The 21,551-nt window shown below is 32.5% G+C and overlaps 3 protein-coding genes across 8 annotated transcripts; 2 read left to right on the forward strand and 1 right to left on the reverse strand.

Annotated features, from left to right (window-relative positions):
• The first annotated feature begins 119 nt into the window (after window positions 1-119).
• Window positions 120-2,036, forward strand: LOC130898769 (macro domain-containing protein CT2219-like). Its single transcript, XM_057808274.1, has 4 exons — window positions 120-458; window positions 507-675; window positions 784-1,079; window positions 1,924-2,036. The coding sequence occupies exons 1-3, from the start codon at window positions 129-131 to the stop codon at window positions 1,077-1,079; spliced, it is 795 nt and encodes a 264-aa protein (XP_057664257.1). The 5' UTR covers window positions 120-128; the 3' UTR covers window positions 1,924-2,036.
• Window positions 2,021-14,380, reverse strand: LOC130898766 (chromodomain-helicase-DNA-binding protein Mi-2 homolog). Of its 4 annotated transcripts, none has more exons than XM_057808268.1 (26): window positions 14,182-14,380; window positions 13,642-13,721; window positions 13,303-13,428; window positions 13,100-13,244; window positions 12,895-13,040; window positions 12,648-12,821; window positions 12,428-12,586; window positions 12,183-12,369; window positions 11,919-12,128; window positions 11,564-11,862; window positions 10,832-10,980; window positions 10,428-10,772; window positions 8,560-8,897; window positions 7,146-7,369; window positions 6,478-7,094; window positions 6,224-6,419; window positions 5,930-6,158; window positions 5,570-5,868; window positions 4,597-4,751; window positions 4,207-4,539; window positions 3,843-4,146; window positions 3,465-3,788; window positions 3,101-3,412; window positions 2,848-3,042; window positions 2,622-2,793; window positions 2,021-2,362 (listed from the first exon to the last, which is right to left on the reverse strand). In XM_057808268.1, the coding sequence occupies exons 1-26, from the start codon at window positions 14,216-14,218 to the stop codon at window positions 2,226-2,228; spliced, it is 5,892 nt and encodes a 1,963-aa protein (XP_057664251.1). In that variant the 5' UTR covers window positions 14,219-14,380; the 3' UTR covers window positions 2,021-2,225. The 4 variants fall into 4 exon arrangements, with proteins under 4 accessions (XP_057664251.1, XP_057664254.1, XP_057664252.1 ...); XM_057808271.1 differs by having other exon boundaries at window positions 2,628-2,793; window positions 3,101-3,409; window positions 14,182-14,363; XM_057808269.1 differs by having other exon boundaries at window positions 3,101-3,409; window positions 14,182-14,363.
• A 146-nt stretch (window positions 14,381-14,526) lies between these two features.
• Window positions 14,527-21,467, forward strand: LOC130898771 (nardilysin). Of its 3 annotated transcripts, none has more exons than XM_057808278.1 (4): window positions 14,527-16,090; window positions 16,263-17,033; window positions 17,091-18,010; window positions 20,292-21,467. In XM_057808278.1, the coding sequence occupies exons 1-4, from the start codon at window positions 15,634-15,636 to the stop codon at window positions 21,378-21,380; spliced, it is 3,237 nt and encodes a 1,078-aa protein (XP_057664261.1). In that variant the 5' UTR covers window positions 14,527-15,633; the 3' UTR covers window positions 21,381-21,467. The 3 variants fall into 3 exon arrangements, with proteins under 3 accessions (XP_057664261.1, XP_057664260.1, XP_057664262.1); XM_057808277.1 differs by having other exon boundaries at window positions 15,095-16,090; window positions 16,281-17,033; XM_057808279.1 differs by having other exon boundaries at window positions 15,098-16,090; window positions 16,965-17,033.
• The last annotated feature ends 84 nt before the right edge of the window (window positions 21,468-21,551 follow it).

The raw sequence follows: 21,551 nt of genomic DNA on the forward strand, positions 1-21,551 counted from the left end.
TTTTTAGAAAATAATATGATTTATATCTAAAAGAGAACATGTTCTAATATATAATTCTATGATACTCTCTTGGTTTTTATAAATTGTGTGATGTTTTTATGTTGGCAATACTTCTCGCATAAAACAAAATGATGCATATTTCAAAAACAGCTGTTTTTCTGAGACCTCAACATTTTGTGTTAATTTTGAAATACAATAGATGCACTCGAAGTTCTAGAAAAATGACTAACTGGGAATCAGAGAAACGTAAATATTTAACTATGAATTTAGAAGATAGAAGAAAGTTATATAAAACATACGTAAAAATAGAAGATATTCCAACTTGGAAGCAATACGCCGGCGGAAAAAAACTTTTACCAAAAATAGATGTACTACAAGGTTGTGAGATTGACAAATCGAAAAATGATCTATTAATTAATAAAATTTCGTATTACTGCGGTGATATCACACATCTGGAGGTAAGTAATAATAATTGAATAATGTATTGATAACATAAATAATTTCAGATTGACGCTATTGTAAATGCAGCGAATTCCACACTTTTGGGTGGTGGAGGAGTAGATGGAGCTATCCATGCAGCTGCTGGACCGTCTTTAAAACAAGAGTGTATGACTCTTGGAGGTTGTCCTACAGGAGAAGCAAAAATTACAGGGGGTTATAAGTTACCAGCAAAATGTAAGTATTTGAGATTCCAATTGTTTATCCTAGAAAATTAGTATAGAACAAAAATATTTAGTTGTTAATTGAGCTTTTTTCTGTTAAAAATTGCGGTTTATGTTCAAGATGTGATACATACAGTAGGACCTCGGGGAGAAAAAACTGGAGATCTGAGAAATTGTTATAATAACAGCTTAAAGCTAATGACAGAATACAAATTAAAAACCTTAGCTTTTCCTTGTATATCGACAGGAATATATGGTTATCCGAATTTACCTGCTGCTCATGTAGCTGCCTACACAATTCGGAAATATTTAGAAGCAAACGAAAACGATGTTGAACGCATTATATTTTGCTTGTTCATGGATGAAGATAAGAAAATATACGAGGGTTTATTACAATCATATTTTCCATTGAACTAGGTATGTTTGTTAATAGTTTTTCCTTAAATTTAATATATTTTACAATAATTATGTCTTTTTAATTACAAAATTTTCAGGATTTTTACATTTTTTATTACTTAGATATGAAATGAATTTTTATTATCAAATTTTTATTAGCTATAAAATTTTTTTGGATATTTTGCTACGATAAATAGTAACCATGTATATGATAAGTGCAGAATTGTAAATCTGATAAAAAATTATTTTTTTTAGGAATTATGTCAAATATATTGTCGACAAAAGTTTTTCAATTTTACCATAAAATACATCTTCTAAATGTAATTTGGCCAAAATATGACATTTTTGTTGCTTTGCTTGTTTTTAAAAATGGTTAATTTTGTAAAATAATCAATTTCCTTTGTTAAATTTGTCAAAAATTATTTTCCTAAGTAGTTATGCCAAAGAAATTACTTTTCAGACAAAAATTTCTCAAAAAAAATGGGTAATTTTGCAAATTTCGTTGTTTAATTTAAAGTAATTATGTGAAAAATGACTTTTTTAAATGTATTGTAGACGAAAATGTCTCAGTTTCGTCATAAACTAGCTCTTCCAAATGTAGTTTGGTCAAAATATGACATTTTCTAGTCAGATTTGCCAAAAAATAATTTTTGTTGATTTAATTAATTTGAAAAATGGTTAATTTTATGAAATAATCAACCTTCTTGGTTAAATTTGCTCAAAAAATAATTTCTCCTAGTAAAGTCAAAAAATTACTTTTGTAAATATATTGTAGACAAACATTTTTTTGTGTGATTCTGATTGATTTTTCAAAAAAATATTACTACCAATGTTATTAGTTTAAGATTAATATTTTTTGTTTCAGAATTATGAGATACAATTTTAAACTTACCTAAAAAAATCAAGAGCCATAACTTCAATCCTGGATGTAAATTAAAAATAAAGAATAATAAAAACAACTGTTTCAAATACTTAAAATCGTTTATTTGACATGATGTACATAATACCCCGAATCTCTTCTATGACCTATATTAAAGCCCTAAAAAGACAAAATTTCAAAACACAGATCCGCAGACTCGAAAATAAATATTCTTGATAAAGGAATAATAAATTAGTTTATGGATTTGAGCTATCTTCGTGTTTTCTTAAATTACATAATTATTTTTATTATGAGGGAAAACCCGCTGGAGGTTGGCCGGGAACTGAGTATTGAGGCCTGTAGTTTGAGAAATTTCCACTTGAGGCTGTGAAACCTGGTAAGGAACCAGCGGAGAAACCCGGCGGGAACTGACTCATCACTTGAGCTAAAAAAAAAACAAAAATTCGGGTTCATTCGCCAAAAGTTATCAAGGAAATTACAAAAGCAATTGATGATTAAGGAAATGATATGGGAACAACACTAATCACAAAAAGCTAACTTTCATTTTCTTTTCTATTCTTGGAAAACAAATTGAAGAAAAATCTTCACCATCCCCAACATTCTTTTTAGATATAAAAGGCTTTTTACATAAAGATTTATCAAATAAGATGAATTAGCCAAAAAGTAAATAAAAAATAACGTACACTTACTTGTCGATTGACTACTCGTGGAGGAAGTGGCAGCCAATCGAGATAAAATACTCCTTTCTGACATCTGCAACCGTTGCGCGACCGGTGGTATCCTGGCTAACGTTGCGGGCAATCTAGACACGTCCGATTTCATATCGGACAACAACTCCTCGAGCTGATTCAGCACCTAGAACCACAACGAATTAGTACATAAAGAAAATATGTTACTTACTTTACTTACCTTGTGTAGTACTGCATTAGCAGGTTTGTTACCGGCCAAAGATTCCTTGCTAAGATGTTGGTGGGATTCGGCAAGACATTCTACTTCAGCAAAACGAGCGTTTAGAGACATCGCTGGATGGTTGGGATCTTGTGTGAGATTAAGATAAGCGGCGCGACGAAGTTGTTCTTCGATTACCAACGCTTGTTCCAGTAACTAAAATAATAGATTAAAATAAATAAACCGCATAAAAGGTTCCCAAATTATTCAATACCTTAAATCTCCTGGCTAAGAACTTATTTTTGATTTCCAAAAAGTTACCCTTTCCCACGTCCATTTTAAAAGGTTCGTTTATAATTGCGAATCTAGCATCGGCTTGTATATCCTGCCATCTACCGTAACCGTGCGATACAATGCCGGCTAATAACCAAAAATCATGACGACGATGCCATATTTCGTATTCTCTACCTGGAGAGGCGGCTTTTTCCTCGTTGAGCCATAGGGTGTGAAGTTCTGTGAAACCACCGTCGGCGATATTGAACATGAAACGTTTTTTAGCCTCCAAATCGATTTCTTTCTTATCCTTCTGTAAAAAAATTTAATCAATATCTTTATTTTTAGTTTATATAGAAAATTACTTTATCTTTTTCGTCCGGTTCAATCACCATAATATCATCATCTTCTTTTTTCTCAATTTTAATTTTGTCATCTTTCTTATCATTTTCATCATCTTTTTTAATTTCCTCTTTAGGTTCATCTTTAACTTCCTCTATTTCTTCTTTCTTTATTTCAGATTCTTTATCCTCTTTCTTTTCTTCACTAGTCACAGACGATGTGTCAACTTCGGACTTTATTTCAGATTTATCTGCCTCGGAAGTTACTTCTGTCGTTTCAGTCTTTGGCGAAACTTCTTTTACTTCTTCGTTTTCTTGTTTTACTTTTTCGGAAGCGGGTGGATCAGTCTAAAATCAATAATTTAGTAAATAAAATGTTGAAATACATAAAATTATACATACCTGTTTTTCTTCAACTTCTGTATCTACTTTAACGTCTTTATCTTTAACTTCATCACTTTGTACCGAATCTTTATCTTTTTCTTTATCTTCAACTTGCGTTGGAGCTGGACTAGGTGCTGCGCTAGTAGCTGGAGTTGCGCTAGTGCTAGTTGTCGTGCTTTTGGGCGTTTCCGTTTCAGTTGAAGAAGTACTAGTTTTGTTTTGATCCATTATGGTTTTTTTAATGACTTCTGGCATGCTGTACTCGCCGTTGATGTGTTCGAACTCTTGAACTTTTTTCCTGATCAGAGACATAACTCCTATCCTTTAAAAGAAGTAATTACATTTTATTTTCACCTTGAGAAAAGTTATCGTAAATATTTACCTTGTAAGAACATGTTGTCTACTAAGTCCTTCTCTAGGTACACCATCGGCAAAATTATCGGCATTATCAGCACCGGGTTCGCATAAATGCCTCATAAATAGAGAAACGTAAGCTTTGAAAATCTTTTCGGATTTTCCTCTGAGATCACGTACTAACCATTGGGAATTAAAAGCGTCTTGCGGTGGCATTCCGTATCGCATGATTGCGTTTAGGAAAGCTTTACGTTGTCTAGCGTTAAAACCGAGTACTTCAATATTACCACCGACTCTAGCAAGAAGTGGTGGTAGCGGTCGATCTTTTTCGTCCTTCCTTTCAATTTTCCTGCGGCTTCTCCTAAAGATTGATCATTGAAAATAACAATACATTTATTAAGGAGACTTTTACACATACCTGCTCAGATCAGCATCATTCTTCTCATCAAAATCGTCGTCCTCTTTGTCCTCGTCAGATCCGGCGGAAAAATCGGAATGATAATCAGACAGATTCTCTTGCCATGTCGTATCTTCCCTTGTATCAGTTGTCATTCCTCCATCGTTATAATTAACCTAAGAAAAAATAAAAAAGAGGATTTTATATCTATTTATTTAAAAAAGAAGAGAGTGCACTGAAATATAGAAAAATGTACTGGCTATTTGGAAGAAACTCCCTCTCTACATAATAAGCTTGACTTATGGTATTAAACTATGGGAATTCACCAAAGCAAGCAACTTAACAATTATCCAAAGATTCCAAAATAAAGCACTAAGGAACATAGTAGATGCCAATTGGTACATTCGTAATAGCGACCAGGAAATGGTCACAGTTGACCAGATCATCAAGAAATGATCAAGAGTCTTGAAGACTCCATCATATCAATGTCCAGATTATCCAGTTTTTTGATAATACTGAGTTAAAAAGAAAATTTGAAAAGACCAAGCCTTTTGAGTTAGTTTAGTGTTTGATTTACTTATTGTAATATACTAAATACTTTCAACCAGAGGTTGTACTGCAGAAAGGTTGGTAGGATGTTAGATGATAGAACGACCATACAGCTGGTTATAAATGTCGTGTTTGATATTCCATCTTGGTAGCCTAGAAAAAATGGAGGAAAGACTTATTAATTCAGTTTTTAAAAGGAACTAACAGATTAATTAAGGACGTATACTCTCACGAATTCTCTACCCTGTTGACCATTGTTTTTTTTATTACACTATTTGCCCCTATAAATCTCAAAGATGATCTCAGCAATATTCCTGAAGATATTAGTTACTGCGTCCAGGATGCATTTACTCTCCACCATTCGACCTCCAAGCAACCTTTTAGCATCCTGTGGTACTGTCTTACCTTTATGAATGTTTAACAACAAAACATTTTTTCTTTTTACCTGTTTCCTAACTCTCTTTCCTTTGCCCAAAGTTCTGGCAATATCTTCTTGTTGTTGTTCATAATGATGTCTTAATAATTTGATCCAGTATGCAGGATCGGTGTTTTCAGCTTCTTGTTTGATAATTTCTGTATCAACTTCTTCTTCCGTTTCACCTTCTTTCGTTACATAACTGGCGACTTTGAAAGAACTCAAATATTCGTTGGCCCAACTTTCTTTTTGTTCAATACCTTCTTTGGAACGATCTAGAAGCTCCCCTACAGCTTTATCATCGTAATGTATAGCTTCGTCTTCTTTACCTAAAAGAAATTAATCATAAAATTTTTATATTATGAAAATTTGTAGAAATTATTCACTTACCTTCACTTTCCTTGAACAATTCTTCAGTACCGAACCTTAAAATATCATCCAATTCCTGTTTGGTGAAGTTGGCGCCTTTTCCACCCATACCGGGTCTAACTACTAAATGTGTCAACATCATTTTCCTTTTTGCGACTTGCGTAACTCGTTCTTCGACACTGTTTCTAGTTACAAATCGATATATCATGACTTTATTAGCCTGACCAATACGGTGAGCTCGAGAAAAGGCCTTAGAAAAAAAAAAAAGGAAAAGTTAATAATGTATTTATAAGAGTAGATTTTTTTCTTTTTTACCTGTATATCATTGTGAGGATTCCAATCGGAATCGTATATGATGACGGTATCAGCTGTTGCTAGATTGATACCTAAACCACCTGCTTTGGTGGATAACAAGAAAACGAATTGGGGAGCACCAGGTGCGTTGAACCTATCAATGGCTTCCTGTCGAAGATTTCCAGTGATAGCTCCATCGATACGTTCATATTTATACCTTAAGAATAATAAAAAATTGAAAGAACAAATAAGTGAATTGATTTAGTAAAACTTACCCTTCCCCTTCCAAAAAATCTTCCAATATATCCAACATTTTCGTCATCTGCGAGAATATAAGCACTCTGTGACCTTGTTCTCGAAGTTTTTTCAACATTTTTGATAAAAGTACTAATTTTCCTGAAGCTTTCGTTAAATGTCCAACATCCCAATTACCGTGAGGACCTAGAGGAGCTTCTTCGGCGGCGGCTGGGAACAGATACGGATGATTACAACATTTCTTCAAATCCATCATTATATTTAACAGAGACACCTGCTGACCACCACCTTTTGGATTTAAAGCTTCGAAATTCCTCGTTAGAATATATTTATAGTATTTCTTCTGCATTGGAGACAATTCCACTCTGACTATGAATTCCGATTTAGAAGGCATGCTCTTCATTACATCAGCCTTGAGACGTCGCAACATATGAGGTCCTAACATTTCGTGTAATTTCTTCACCTGATCTTCTTTGGATATATCTGCGAATTCCGCTTGGAAAGTTAGAAGATCGTTGAATTTTTGACCATTGAGGAAGTTAAGCAAGTGGAACAGTTCCTCGAGGTTGTTTTGAAGAGGTGTACCAGTAAGAAGAAGTTTATAGGCGATGTTATAGCTATTTAATATTTTGAAAAACTAAAAAAAAATAAATTAATGTACTAGTTAATTTTAAAATTAAAATCTTACTTTGGATTGATTGCTCTTAAGTCTATGAGCTTCATCAACTACTAAAACAGCCCATTCGATGGAACCTAAACATGCAGAGTCGATACAAATTAATTCATAGCTCGTAAGTAAAACATTAAATTTAATAGAACTGGCTCTAATTCTGGAAGCTCTTCCACCTCTCACTGCCCCTTCCTCAAAACTGATTTCGTTTTCTCGAATTACAGCTCTACAGTCCTTGTCACCTTAAAAAAAATGATACAGTTAAAATCTTGTGGTCACTAGTTAATAAACCGAATCAGAATTTTAGTGACACTTGGTTAAGTGAGAAATCAAGGACATGCAAAATGGTTTTGGCGACAGATAAACCATGAACAAAATAACTGCGCTCTTTGACGTTGTCTTCAGTTTGAAAGAGATGTTGTTATAAGACTCTGATGAGACGTAATAACGTCTAAACTAGTCAGTGGTTACAACCTTGCAATTGCGAACCATTGGGGATGTTGATATCCACAAAAATGTCGATGAATATCACGCTCTTCGGAAGAGATTTATTTCAATATTTGTAGATATTAGTCAGACAAGATGCTGTTTTTTCCTTTGAAGAACTGCATTTATATGACTGATAACTATCTGATTATCTGAGATTAATAGTAAACAATTCACACTTTATTCAATTATACAGATTATTTGATTACATAAATTCCTAAACTAACTTTCAATAATATTATGAAGGTAATTTTGATTTCTATAAACCTTGTCCTCGCGTCGGTTCAACTAGGTTCATATTGGCTTTTTATGACTTTCGGTGTTAATAACCACTACAACCTTTATTGTTGGTCTTCTAAAAATATCATTTAACTAGTTTGGGTCACGTTCTTCTTCATTATCTTCATCTTTAGCATTAGATTGATTTCATCTTCATAATATGGCGAGGTTAGGTATCTTCCAACACTTTCTGAAGTATTCTAGGATAAGTGATTTGTAAGATTGAAAAACACTCTGCAATTTGTTCTTTTCTTTCTTGCCATGTTTTCTGGCTTCTTCAGATTCTTTGTCGTACCAGTCTTTGTATTCTTGCACGTTTCCTTTGTTAATACTTGTTCTGCAGTTTTCAGTGCCTTTTCTTTAATCATTGGTCCGCTTACCAGAATGTTTTTGATACCAAGTTGCTTGACCTTGATCTTCAGAATATTGTCTTTATTCTGAATTATTTTACATGGCACATTCGTATGATAGTAAAGCAAAACCAAAATTAAAGGTCATTAAGGCTCAAAATTGTGTACAAAAACGAGTAAACAAACAAATCGATGATGATGAAATTCCAGATATCTTCGTCCCAGCAATCATATCGTTTTTATGGAAACAGATGGAATTCAGCCCCAAGAAGTTTCTCACTAATCCAGGTCTCACAAATTTCACTGAATCTACCTACCGACATATGTGATACAATAAAAATCCGGTGCCCAAGTTTCAAATTCTCTTTCCCAATTGATGATCGTGGATAGAGGTACACTAATTAAAAACGGACCTCTGCAATGACCTTCTTTATAAAGCGAATATAAAAACACTATTGTTTGGATTGTTTTTCCTAAACCCATCTCATCCGCTAGGATTGTATCAATGCCGTTCGCCCAGGAATACCGAAGCCAATTCAATCCTTCTAATTGGTATTCGTGGAGTACACCACTTTCGTCCAAATAAGAGGGTTGCTTATCCATTTTTTTCTTCAGATCGCTGCAAGGTTTTTCTGGCGGCGGAGTATACCTACGTCTGTAAAGAGAAAATAAAAGTTTAGTTAAAAAAAATAAAAGAATCTCAAGTAATGTTCACTGGTATGATAATAAAATTGCACCTAACCTAGCATTCATAAATTTCTAGTGATATTGTTTGGTAGGTGAATGTGGAAAAAATCTTGTGTTAGAATCGATTATAAATAGCACTTTGTTGATAAATCAATTTATAAGTAACACATTGGTGCATATAAACTTAAAAAACCCCATAGCAAACTAAAGGTTTGTTCCAGCAGTATGTTCTGATCATATTTTGAACCTTGGTGTACTAAGCATGACTATACTGTAATCTATTAAGAATATGTACCCTAAAAATTTTTCGGACATCACCTTTTGCACAAGTAGAAACAAGAGTTAATCTTTTCTAATTATTTCATAATATGGATCAACTATGTAGATATTGGGGTATCATATACACCCCGACCCAAAAGATCTATTATGTCTCCCTTTCTTGCTGCGATACTAGGGATCAAGTTCTTTTTGGTTTATTAATTCTGATGCGAGTTTCATCAAGAACAACAATAGCTCCAAGAAATAGCTCAAATTCTTGAGATATAACTTTTCCAACTATGAGAAATAAACTGCTGATTGTTACATTGAATATCATACCTCATGATGGGCAAACAAAAAAAATAATTCTTGCCCCGACAATTTGTTCAAACTGATTATTTTATGTCCAGGCAGGACCAAACCCTGAGCTTTCTTTATAAAAACAGTATCCTGGGTCGTTGCTGCCTTAAACTCAATCAGATTGCTTCCATCCCACTCCAGAATGTTTCCAAGATTGGTATTGACGGGAGTAATCTGTTGCTGCATACGAATTCGTCCTCGAAAGTTTGCAGTTTTGTTGAGTACATCGTTGATGTACAAGAGAAAAAGAGTAGGTGACAAGATGCATCCCAGAGGAATACCAGCATTGACCTTAAACCTTTAGTAGATGTATCCATCGATAGCGACCTGGATGGATCGGTCTTTGAGAAAACTACTAAGCTAACCTATAAGTAAGGACGACAAACTGTACGATCTTAATTTATTTAGAATGTTGTCAAATGTCAAATCATGTCAAATCCTATCAAAAGCCTTCAATATGCCCAATGCGATTGCTCATGTTGGTGACAAAGGCCAGAAGGTTCTTGGTTGAAGATTTGCTGGTTAACGACTTTCTGCCATTGGCTGGGACTAAAGCAATCAAATAGTAATTGTTGGGGGTCGTCTTCTTTCTTTTTTTTTTTTTGATAGCAAGATTTCAATCTGCGAGGAATAGAGAACTTTGAGTTTATGTTTTCTGTACTGTTTACCATTATATTTTGAGTGCATCCCTTTTGTTTTTAATCAGTTCTATAATAAATGGAATAAATCAGTCCACAATATTCATGGATATTCTTTCATATAACATTTCTTTAGATTCATCATTTATTTTCTTACGTCTAAGGAAAACTCAAATTATGATGATTGGAGCACTCATAAAAGTGATCAAGAAGTAATAAAGAGAATTAAAAATAATACTAACGGTCCGTTCCGATCTTCATCGTCCATTATTTCTTTAGTTTTCGATTTCTTTGATTTTCCTTTTTTACCAATTTTACTTCCGGCAGATCCAGTTAAACAGGCAGCTCTCAAATCGTGATAATATTCAATAGCGGGTTTGAGTCCAGGTATATCATCAGATTCCTCTTCCCAAGTCGCTTGATCGTAGGTTAATTCACGCCATTTTACTAAATACAAGGTCCTACCATCTCGCATCGTCCTATGATTAATTACACGATGAACTACAAGCCATTCAGGTTTAACTCCGTATTTGTAATATTTTTCTTCCAGTTCTTCGTCGTTATTTTTACCGCCCATTTTTAATAATCTGTAAAAAAATTAATATAAAATAATAAAATCTATATGCATATTATTAATTATACATACCTGGTACAACGACTGTCTGATTCATCTATTGGTTCTTCGATCTTCGGAGGTTCCTCCATATCCCATTTTCGGGAATAACTACGGAACATTAGAGGATGATACACGTCCAATTGGAGCTCGGTTATCCAACTACAATGCCAATAAGATTGCTGAAATTGAAAATTTGATTATATATTCATTATTAAAGTTGATTGGCTTAAAAATAATTGTAGAATATTCCTTTTTTTATACTATTTTGGGTGTGGAATAAATATTCTGGTTCGTTCTATATTAATTTCTTTCACCGTCTTTTGTCTTATTCTCTTCCTCCATAAAATTCACCTTTCTCTTTTATGTGATTCATACCGCTGTTTACTGCCTATTTCTTCAATTGTTGATTTTATCCATTTATTCTACTGTCTTTTGTCTCTTGTTCTCTTCTTTCCATCCAATTTTCTGTTGTTGGTACTGTGTATATACTTTCTTTTCCATATTTACATTTGGTTTATTCCTATATCATTTATTCATTCCTTAGTTAACATTTGTTAATTTATTGCTCTTCAATTTCCTGTCTTCTGTCAACATACCTCCAAGGTACTCATGCGTGGAAATATCTATGGTGTTCTATAGGCAATAATAAATTTTTACATTATATATTGAATTAACTGTATAATATCCCTGGATACCTATTGGTGATGATTGTTTTTACACATGGTTCATTCCTAAAATTCAATTTAATGCCGGAATACTCACCTCCTGCCATTTTACAAAGAATTCCCTGTGTCTTGTAGGTGAATCGTCATCTGAATTCTCCTTCTTCTTTGGAGGTTCGTCAACCCATTTCCAAGTTAATATTTTAGCCACTTTACCCACCAGAGGGGGACAACCACATCTAGGACATTTCCAATCCCCATCAGGAATGTCCGTAAGGGGTGGATTGAGACAATGTGTATGGTAAGCAGATGTACAAGAATCACAACATAATAGTTCTCCACCGTCTTTACAAACTCTGCAGAATTCTTGATGTTCGTCATCATCTTGTTCGGCAGGACCTATTTAAAAATAAATTAATCATATTGATATAATAAGATAAAATATGGATAAATACCTTCATTTTCACAATGAGGACAACTCCATTTTCCTTCGGGCGCTTCTTCTAATTCCGGTTCTAAGCATACCAGATGGTAGGCTCTAGGACAAGTATCACAAAGGATAATTTCTCCTCCTTGCTGACAAACCTCACAATAATCTTGGTGTTCATAGTTTTCATCTTCTGGTTTACCGCCCTTAACTTTCTTCTTCCTTTTTGTCTTGCAACCTAGTTCATATTAAATTACATTTCAAGATTAATTTTCATTAAAAACGTATTTACCAATTTTTGTTTTGGCTTTGCGTTTTGGTTGTGGCGCTTCTTCTACATTTGCTTCAGGTGGTTGGGCACTCTCATCACCATTGGTCGATTTATTTGATTTAGGTTCTTCGGCTTCTTGTAACATTTGTTCAAATTCTGCATCCGAATCACGGTCCGAACCCCCAGCACTGTTATCACCTTCCTCATCCTAAAATAGTTATGGAAAGAAAATTTCAAGTTTAGGAACTACACATATATATAATTACCGAACTGCCTCTTTTTCTCTTCCCTAGCTTGATCTTGAGAGTCGGGACTTTAGTAGCAGCTTTCTTTTTACTTGGTCTACCTCTAGAACTCCGTTTTTTCTTAGATTTCTCCTCATCTTCTTCGTCATCAAAGTCATCGTCATATGGTTCAGAATCAGCCTAAAATAAATCAGAAATTAATGTCAAGAATTGTGTTAAAACTATATGTAGTATATTCCACCTCTACTATCTTTTGTGCCGCCTCTTTAGATGCTCTAGATCGATTTACTTTGGGGTAAGTTTCTTCAGATGGTGTTGCAGCTGATGATTCGCTTTCGCTCTGTAAACTAGGGTTGGCATTTGAAAATTCACGCCATTTCGCCGCTACAAGCATCATAAGTTTAGACATTGGTACCTTAAATAAAACAAATAGTAGTTGATTGTTCCGATGTGTAGAATTTTTCACTACCAAGGAGTATTGAACATACCTTAGGGTTTTCCTTGGTAAGTAGAGGCCTAACATGTTGTTGGAATAGTTTGTACGTTGTTAAATTTTGCATATCAGCATCAGAATAGTCTAGTTCGACATCAGTTAGACCAAATGTGGAGCAAACTTGTTCTATTGTTGGCATTCCTGAAAGTATGGCAATTTAATAATATTTAGACAAAGTACTTCATCAAATGATACATTACCTCCTCCAGTACTGTGATCACCAGCTGGCGTTGGAGTAGAAGAAGTAGATGAATGTTTAGTAGAACCTTTTTTCCTTCCTCTTTTACTGGTACTTCCATAATCTGAGTCCCCGCCCGCAATTTCCTCTTCTGGAAAATCACTTTCCTAAAAAAACATTAAAATTGTGTCATATAGTAAATTTGCATTTTCAATACAATCTTACATCTCCACTATCATTTTTGCGTTTTTTCTTCTTTTTCTTGCCTTTCTTTTCTTCTCCTTTCGCTTTTCTTTTCTTCCCTTTCTTTTTCTTCCTACCGTCTTCAGGTTCATAATCATCATCTTCATCCTATTTTTATTAAATGGAATATTTTTTAAATTTTCACGCAATATAGAGAATTTCATTAAACAAATATTATTTACAAGTCTACCAATTTAAAAGTACGTTTCATGCAAAACTATTGCTAAAACATCAAAATCTCGTTCACATATACATTCAAGAGTTTATCAAAACTATGTTTACATATTAAAGAAATAATTATGATAAAAATTCAAGTTTTACCCCTCCTTTGGGCATAACATCTTCGGAATCAGGATCATTTTCTAATTGTTCGCCAGTGTCTTCGGGGGCATCTTCTTCCCCTAAATAATAAAAGAAATATTTCAAACGCAAATTCCGACCATGTGGACGTTGGTCAATGTCATAATGACTTCATTTTGGAGGGAAATTATGAAATCTCTAACCCCAAATAATAATAAAAATTTTGACTAAAATGATATAATTTGCAATCTGCCAATCTCTTTGTTTGATATCCTCCATTTTGTTAAGGGTCAGGATATGCCCGCGCGCTGTCACAAAAATAATGAAAACCTACCTCCCCCTGCCCCCGCGGGTATAATGGAAATGATTATAAGCAGTAATTATGATTTTTGTTACTGTATTTCAAGCAATGACTGAAAGACCAATAAATATCCAATGAATAATAATTTGAAAGGGTTATGTGAAATTCAGATTTGTTTACAAAACATTTTATTTTAAAGTTGAAGAAGATTTAAAGTCGGCTTACGTTTGCATCTAGCTTACTAGACAAAACAAACTTACCGGCGAAAGAATCATCGACTTCATCGTCCGATGCCATTCCTTATTGAATATTTGAACACAAGTTGTTGATGTTTAACAAATTTTATCAAATTTTTAACTAATCCACAGCACTAACCAAATATAATAATGCACGATGACCGACGATACCCACTCGACCGTGTTCTTTAGATCTTTTTCCTATCCCCACTTTGGCTAGACTAACACTAGAGTAAAAATGGATTGACATGCGCAAGCATTACTATCTTTGTTTTGTTCATTTATGTTCAGCTACTGCATCTTTGTTTACTTTTAAAACTCTAATATTTATGTTGGCATGTTGGATCGACTAGAACGCACCAACTTTTTAAGACGGTCCTTAATAGCTTGGCAATTACTAATTCTTTAAGAGAAAATGTTAAATAACAATAATTTGAAGAGTTTTTTTGTAAATACATGAATATTCTAAAAATGTGTAATATTTAGATGAGTTTCCAGTTAATTTTTTTTTTGGAAATAAGTGTAATGAAAGTGGAAACGGAAAAATAACATCTTGTATCAGAAAATGTATAATAATACGAAATATTGACGAGATAAATTGGTTAGGAAATATTGTATGGAAAAATATGTTATTTTAGATTTCGATAAAAAAATGGATTAACATATTAAAGTTTACACGTAAACAAAAATATAACTAAAATTTTTAGCAAATCGTGTTAACTAATATGATCAATATTGTGATTAGTTTTATCGGTATTGTATAATATGCATAAGTGAATAAAATTTGCGTTAGTGTCAATATAAAAGTTATGAAAAATATTTAATCTAGATCTATTTAATACTAAATTTTTGTTTACGGGATTTTTATTCTTAGTGTAAACCAAGTAAAAAGTTTTTGTTTTGTAAAGCCGGCTCTACCTATTTCTAATGATTATATTCCTATTTTTAACAAAAGTTCAAGGATAAGTTGCTCTCACATTTTATAGGATGGAATATTAAAACTTAATTCACAAAATTTAAATTTTATTAATGATTACTATAATCATTTTTACATATAAGTATTTAAGGTAACGTGAATTTGAAAAAAAAGCCTGTGATACGTAGAAAAAAACCTGTTCGTACGCGAAAAATCGTTAAGTTATAAAATGGTTATAATTAAATGTAATAAAATTGTAAAAACTTTTAATGGCGAGACTTTAAAAACACGAAGAGATAATAATATAAATGTAAAAAAATAATTATTTTATCCATGAGATGTGCAATTTAAAAGATTTTATTTCTATTCTAAAAAAATCAAAAATAATTTAAATTACAATACAAGGATCATGGCTCATGTGATCGTTTTGTGAAATCGATAAAATCTTCTTAATTATTTTAAACATTTACCAATTTTAGGTTATATTTTGATAGAGCAGTGAAATGTCAACTAATGTTGACTTATCACTCGAGTGTTCAACATAAAAATGTAAATTTTTTATGCATTCATTTATTATATTTAGAAAAATTGTTCCAAATTTAAAAAGAAAAATCATCCCCCAAATAAAATTCAAATCATATCCTCGCCGCACGTACTTAATTAATTCTACTCGATACAAAAGCATGGATAGTTCACAATTTGAGGTACTTCCACCGCCTATTAAAAGCGAGAGCGATAAAAAAGAGTATAGAGTAATAAAATTAAAAAATGAATTAGTAGCTTGTCTTATATCCGATAAAGCTGCAATTCCTAAAGAAGAAATAGAAGCAGGTGAGACCGACGAAGAATCGGAAACAAGTTTGTCGTACAGCTCAGATTCAGAATCAAGCGATTCTGATGCAAGTCGAGTTTCTTCAAATTTAGAAGAAAAGAAATCTAATATAATAGATCAGAAAATGGCAGCAGCAGCTTTGTGCATAGGAGTTGGTAGTTTCAGCGATCCAAAAGAAATCCCGGGTACGTAATTCATATTTTAATAAGATTTTCATTAATTATTTGCTAGTGAGGTTGAATTTTTAAATTTCATTCTTTGCTAATTTAAAATCTATGTATATGAAGTGAATAATATAAGTGGATGGTTAAGGGAAAATGTTTTAGCTCTTTTTTTGCTTCATTTAAATATTTCCAGGTATGGCTCATTTTTTAGAACATATGGTATTTATGGGTAGCGAAAAATTTCCCGCTGAAAATGATTTTGATTCATTTATTAAAAAAAGTGGTGGTAATGATAACGCTTCAACTGATACAGAAACAACTTGCTTCTATTTCGAGTGCCTTGAAAAACATTTACAAGTAGCTTTGGATAAGTTTTCTCAATTCTTTATTTCTCCTTTAATGAAAAAAAACGCAATGACTCGAGAAAGAGAATCGATAGAATCTGAATTTCAAATGGCACTACCCTCTGATTCTTCTAGAAAAGAACAACTTCTATGCCAATTAGCGAAGCCCGAAACTCCTGTAAATTCTTTTGGATGGGGAAATTTGAAAACTTTACGTGATGATATATCTGATGAAAAGTTGTACGAAGGGGTACATGCGTTTAGGAAAAGACATTATTCGGCTCACAGGATGACTTTGGCTATACAAGCTAGATTACCATTGGATACTCTTCAAAAATTTGTTGTGGAATCTTTTTCTCAAGTACCAAACAACAAACTAAGCAAAGATGATTTTAGTGCCTTTTCAGATGTATTTAACACGCCGGATTTTACTAGACTTTATTATATTAAACCAATCAAACAACTGATTAAATTAGATTTAAACTGGAGCTTACCATCCTTACAACATAAATATAAGAGTAAACCTTTGCATTATGTGTCGTTTTTAATAGGAGACGAAGGTAGAGGAAGTTTATTATCTTATTTAAAGAAACGGATGTGGGCTATTTCAATTCAAGCCGGTAAAAAAGTCCCTATGTCATTTTATTTATTTTTCAATTAGAAATTTTCAATTTTAGGTAACGAAGAAACTGGTAGTGATCATAATTCTATGTTTGCCTTATTCAATATTTCAGTAGGTCTTACTGAGGAAGGTCAGAAACACGTATTTGAAATAATTGAAGCTGTTTTCTCTTACATCAATTTACTTAAAAAAGTTGGACCACAAAGGAGAATATACGACGAAATTAAATTGATAATCGATACAAGCTTCAGATTCGCTACTGAATCATCACCTGTAGATAACGTGGAAAGTTTGTGCGAATCCATGCAGATCTACCCATCCGCAGATTACATAACAGGATCTGAGATATTTTACGAATTCGATCCTAAGGCTATAACGACTGTGATGGATAGTTTAGTCCCGAAGAAAGTTAATGTTATGGTTACAACTAAAGATTTACCTGATGGTCTAAAATTTGATAAAACAGAAAAATGGTTCAGTACTGAATATACTGATCTACCCATACCGGAAGATGTAATAACCAAATGGGAAACCGTAGAACCTTATCCGGAATTAAACGTCCCACCTATTAATCCTTATTTAACTAATAACTTTGCCATCCTTCCAGAAACGAACAAACATCCAGAATATCCTCAAAAATTGATAGATACCGCAAAATGCGAGCTGTGGTTTAGAAAAGATCAAACCTACAAGCTTCCCATGGCTTATTATTATTTCTGTTTAGTAAGTCCTACAGCTGTAGAGTCTGCTAGAAGTTTGACGTTATCAGAGATGTTTTTGAATCTTTTGTCGTTTGCTATAGCCGAAGAAGCTTATCCTGCAAATACTGCCAACATTGGGCATCAATTTAGTATGGGCGAAAAGGGGATTGAATTCAAAGTATCTGGGTTTAACGAAAAAATACCAACGCTTATAGAAGTTATAACAAAATATATAAAGAACCTACAGGATTTTATTGACGAAAGGATGTTTGAGGTAAGTTTTTTTAGATTGTTTTTTGTTTCTGTGTTTCAATTCAATGTTTTATTATTGTATTAACAAATGGTTTCTCCTTTACTTGTTTATATAAAATATTTAAACATACAAAATTGTTATTTCTATTGAAAATATCTAATGATTACCATTTATTATCGAAATAATTCTCGACACCTGCTACTTATCTTAAATAATTAGTTTCTCAATGGGATCAAAAAATCAGGATGTTTAATTCATAAGGAAAAATTTCGCGTTTAGAGATTAGGTTGTTAAATTTATTTTGAAAAACCAGTGGCCTTCTGTTTAATGTGCCTGGAATTGAAGATTTCTAGTGGCTCACTGGTAGAAAATTAACACTCCAAAACCAGCTAGTACTCTACAACTACAATCAACCCTATCTGGATGTATGGTATCGACCACTGAAGTTGTGCTAATAAATTAAATATAACCATCATACAGAGAAGCCAGTCCAAAATACTTCACATGATAGCTGATGCACCATGTGTCGTAACTAATATAAAGTTAATTTTGTCTTAAAAGAAGTAAACATCATGAACCACAAAAACACTCCATCCACTTATAGAACCACAAGACGGTAGAAGAATTGGCCAGTAGGCCTACAAAAGTGGTAATGAGGACTTGGAGAAGACCTTATCACGCCATCCCTTTACCCCAACGAACTGCATGTTTTTGATTGATAATTAAATAGGGAAAACTTTATTTCTAGTCCCAATTGTTTGTTCTTTCCTATTTTGATAATTTATCTTGTGCTACGTTACATTTTTCGTATTCACAGCGCCAGTATTGTAGATTTGATTTTTTTAAAACTTTCCAGATAGGGTATCATAAAGAAAGTTATCAATTTCTGATAGTTTGTTACAAAATTACAAAAAATTAAATAGAATATTTAAATTTCTTCAACTTTTTCAGTTCTTAAACCTTTTTATATGTATTATTTTGAGAAATCGTATTGATTTCAGTTCTCTTTTCATATAAAATTAGTTTTGAAAAGTTGTGTTTTGATAAAAATCGAAATAGGTAGAAATGTCAATGTTTTTAAACAAATTTTCTATCAAGAGAAATAAAATCAAGAATAAAATAGTTAATTCATATGTTGTCCTTATTTTTTTGTTTTCTCTTATATATTTTTGTTAAATTTCTTATTAAACAAATCAAGATTCGTGTAATAATTCATTTGAATAAAAAACAAAACTACTTTAGTGGTTATAAGCAATTAAATTTTACCATTCCCATGTTTAAAAATTAAAATTTTTGCCAAAAAATGATAAATAAACGTACCAAATTACATACTTTTCTATCGATAACTATTCAAAAACAAAGTGTAAACAAAGCAATTAGAACATAGAAAAATTTATAGAACTTTCTAGAACACGTGACTTTGACAAGTCGGCCATTTTGCCTGAGTGGCACACACAATATTTATGAATATAGGATCGAATTGAATATAAAGGGTGTCTCATAAACAATGTCGTTTTACAACGTTCACTATGTTTATTAAATAATGATACAAAACGAAAGCCTTAATATTGACAATCACCCTCTGTATTATTTTATCTTAAGTAATGCGCCGATATAATAAAAAAAATGGAAATTATAGACAATTTTAACCCCTATGCAATGTCTGTTAAGGTCCCTGTTTCAAAGCTCTTGAACAAGCATTTAAACAATACATCACTAATGATATTATCGAAAAAAATTGCTTGAGATTAAGTTTTGTCCATTGATTTTTAAAGAAATTTATTGTTTGTACTCGTTTTAAATTTTGATTTTGGTATTAGAAACCAATGTTTTTGCGTCTAACAAAAATCTAACAAAAACTTTGTTGGTTTTCGACTAAACAGTGCTTCAAAAGGACATTCCTTATGCTTCGTGCACTTTTTAATTTAACTGCAGTGATTTTAGAGATGATAATGTTTGTTGCTCAGCCATGCTGTTTATCAAAATTAATTTATAAATGCTCCAAACATATAATAATAATTGTTAATTTGTCTATGGTTCGTTATAATGAAAAAAAGAAGAGTTGATTGTTAATTTCTCGTACAACTGTCAATGCTTTTCTAATATGTTGATAATAATTTGGGTTATATTATTAAAAAACTTCTTATTCCTGTAGTTTATGAAGGTTTTTTGAATTATTGTTGATTAAAGGTAAAGCTAAACAGTCTGGCAACATTGTTGGTGAATGATTTCGATAATAAATTGGGTTATGTCAATACAAAGCTTCATATTATTCTATATTATACTTATTAAAATTTTCAAGGTAATAAAAGAAACTTTGTTGAAAAGCTATTGCAACAAGATACTCAAACCTTCTACTTTAGCAAAAGACACTCGATTAAAAGTGTTATTAGTTAATTATTGGACCCCCGTTGATAGATACAACGAACTATCGAAATTAACTTTCGAAGATGTCGTTATTTTTATAAACGAATATAGAAAAAAATTGTATATTAAATCGTTGGTACAAGGAAACGTTTCGGAAGATGTAGCTCTTAATACTGTTAAAAATTTCGTCGAAACTTTAGAAATCGAAGAACTTCCGAAAGAGCATTATCCCTCGTTCGTAATAGCCCAAATTCCGTTAGGTCAAAAATGTTTACTGGTGGAATCGTTTAATAAAAACGACACCAATTCTATAACGTCTAATTACTACCAAGTGGGACCTTATAACATAAGAGATAGCGTCATCATAGACATAATGATGATGATTATAGAAGAACCTTTATTTGACGTATTACGAACCAAAGAACAATTGGGGTATCACGTGTATTGCACCTCGAGGGACACTTACGGAATTTTAGGATTCTCTTTAACGGTTAATTCCCAAGCCGTTAAGTTCACAACTCATCACCTCGATCAAAGGATAGAAGCATTTTTGAAACATTCCCAGAAAATATTAGAAGAAACGTCCCCCAAAGATTTCGAAGAGATCAAAGAAGATTTGATAAAAACCAAAGAATTGGCAGATACTCATCTAAAAGAAGAAGTAGATAGAAATTGGTCAGAGATAACGAACGATTATTTCATGTTCGATAGAATTAAAAGAGAAATCGAAGAAATTAAAGTAACTAAATACGAGGAGATAATAAATTGGTGGAATAGTTATAATTTGTTCGGGAAACAAGAAAGTTGTAGGAAACTTAGTATACAAGTGATTGGACACGTTCCAGATGCAGACGTGGTGTCTAAAGGGGAAACATTAGAGGCTTTCACTGATAAACAAATCATGGTTAAATTGCTTGACAGTAACGATGTAAAACGCGAAGTGGCAGCTTCGGATTATATTGTTGATAATATCGATGCATTCAAAGCTAAATTGCAATTGTTTCCTCCAAGATCTATTAAATAGATATTGGTGCAATAAATACTAAAAAAATTGTATGTTACGAAAATTTTGGTTTTTTTATATTGTTTATTAAAAATCTGATCACATTTATTTACATTTGTTTTTATATCCCCGAAAGTCTTTAATTGCGTGTTCTGGAAACAAAACTACACATATCGCAGACACATTTCTGGA

This window comes from Diorhabda carinulata, chromosome 10, assembly GCF_026250575.1.
Source record: "Diorhabda carinulata isolate Delta chromosome 10, icDioCari1.1, whole genome shotgun sequence".
NCBI classification, from domain to species: Eukaryota; Metazoa; Arthropoda; class Insecta; order Coleoptera; family Chrysomelidae; genus Diorhabda; species Diorhabda carinulata.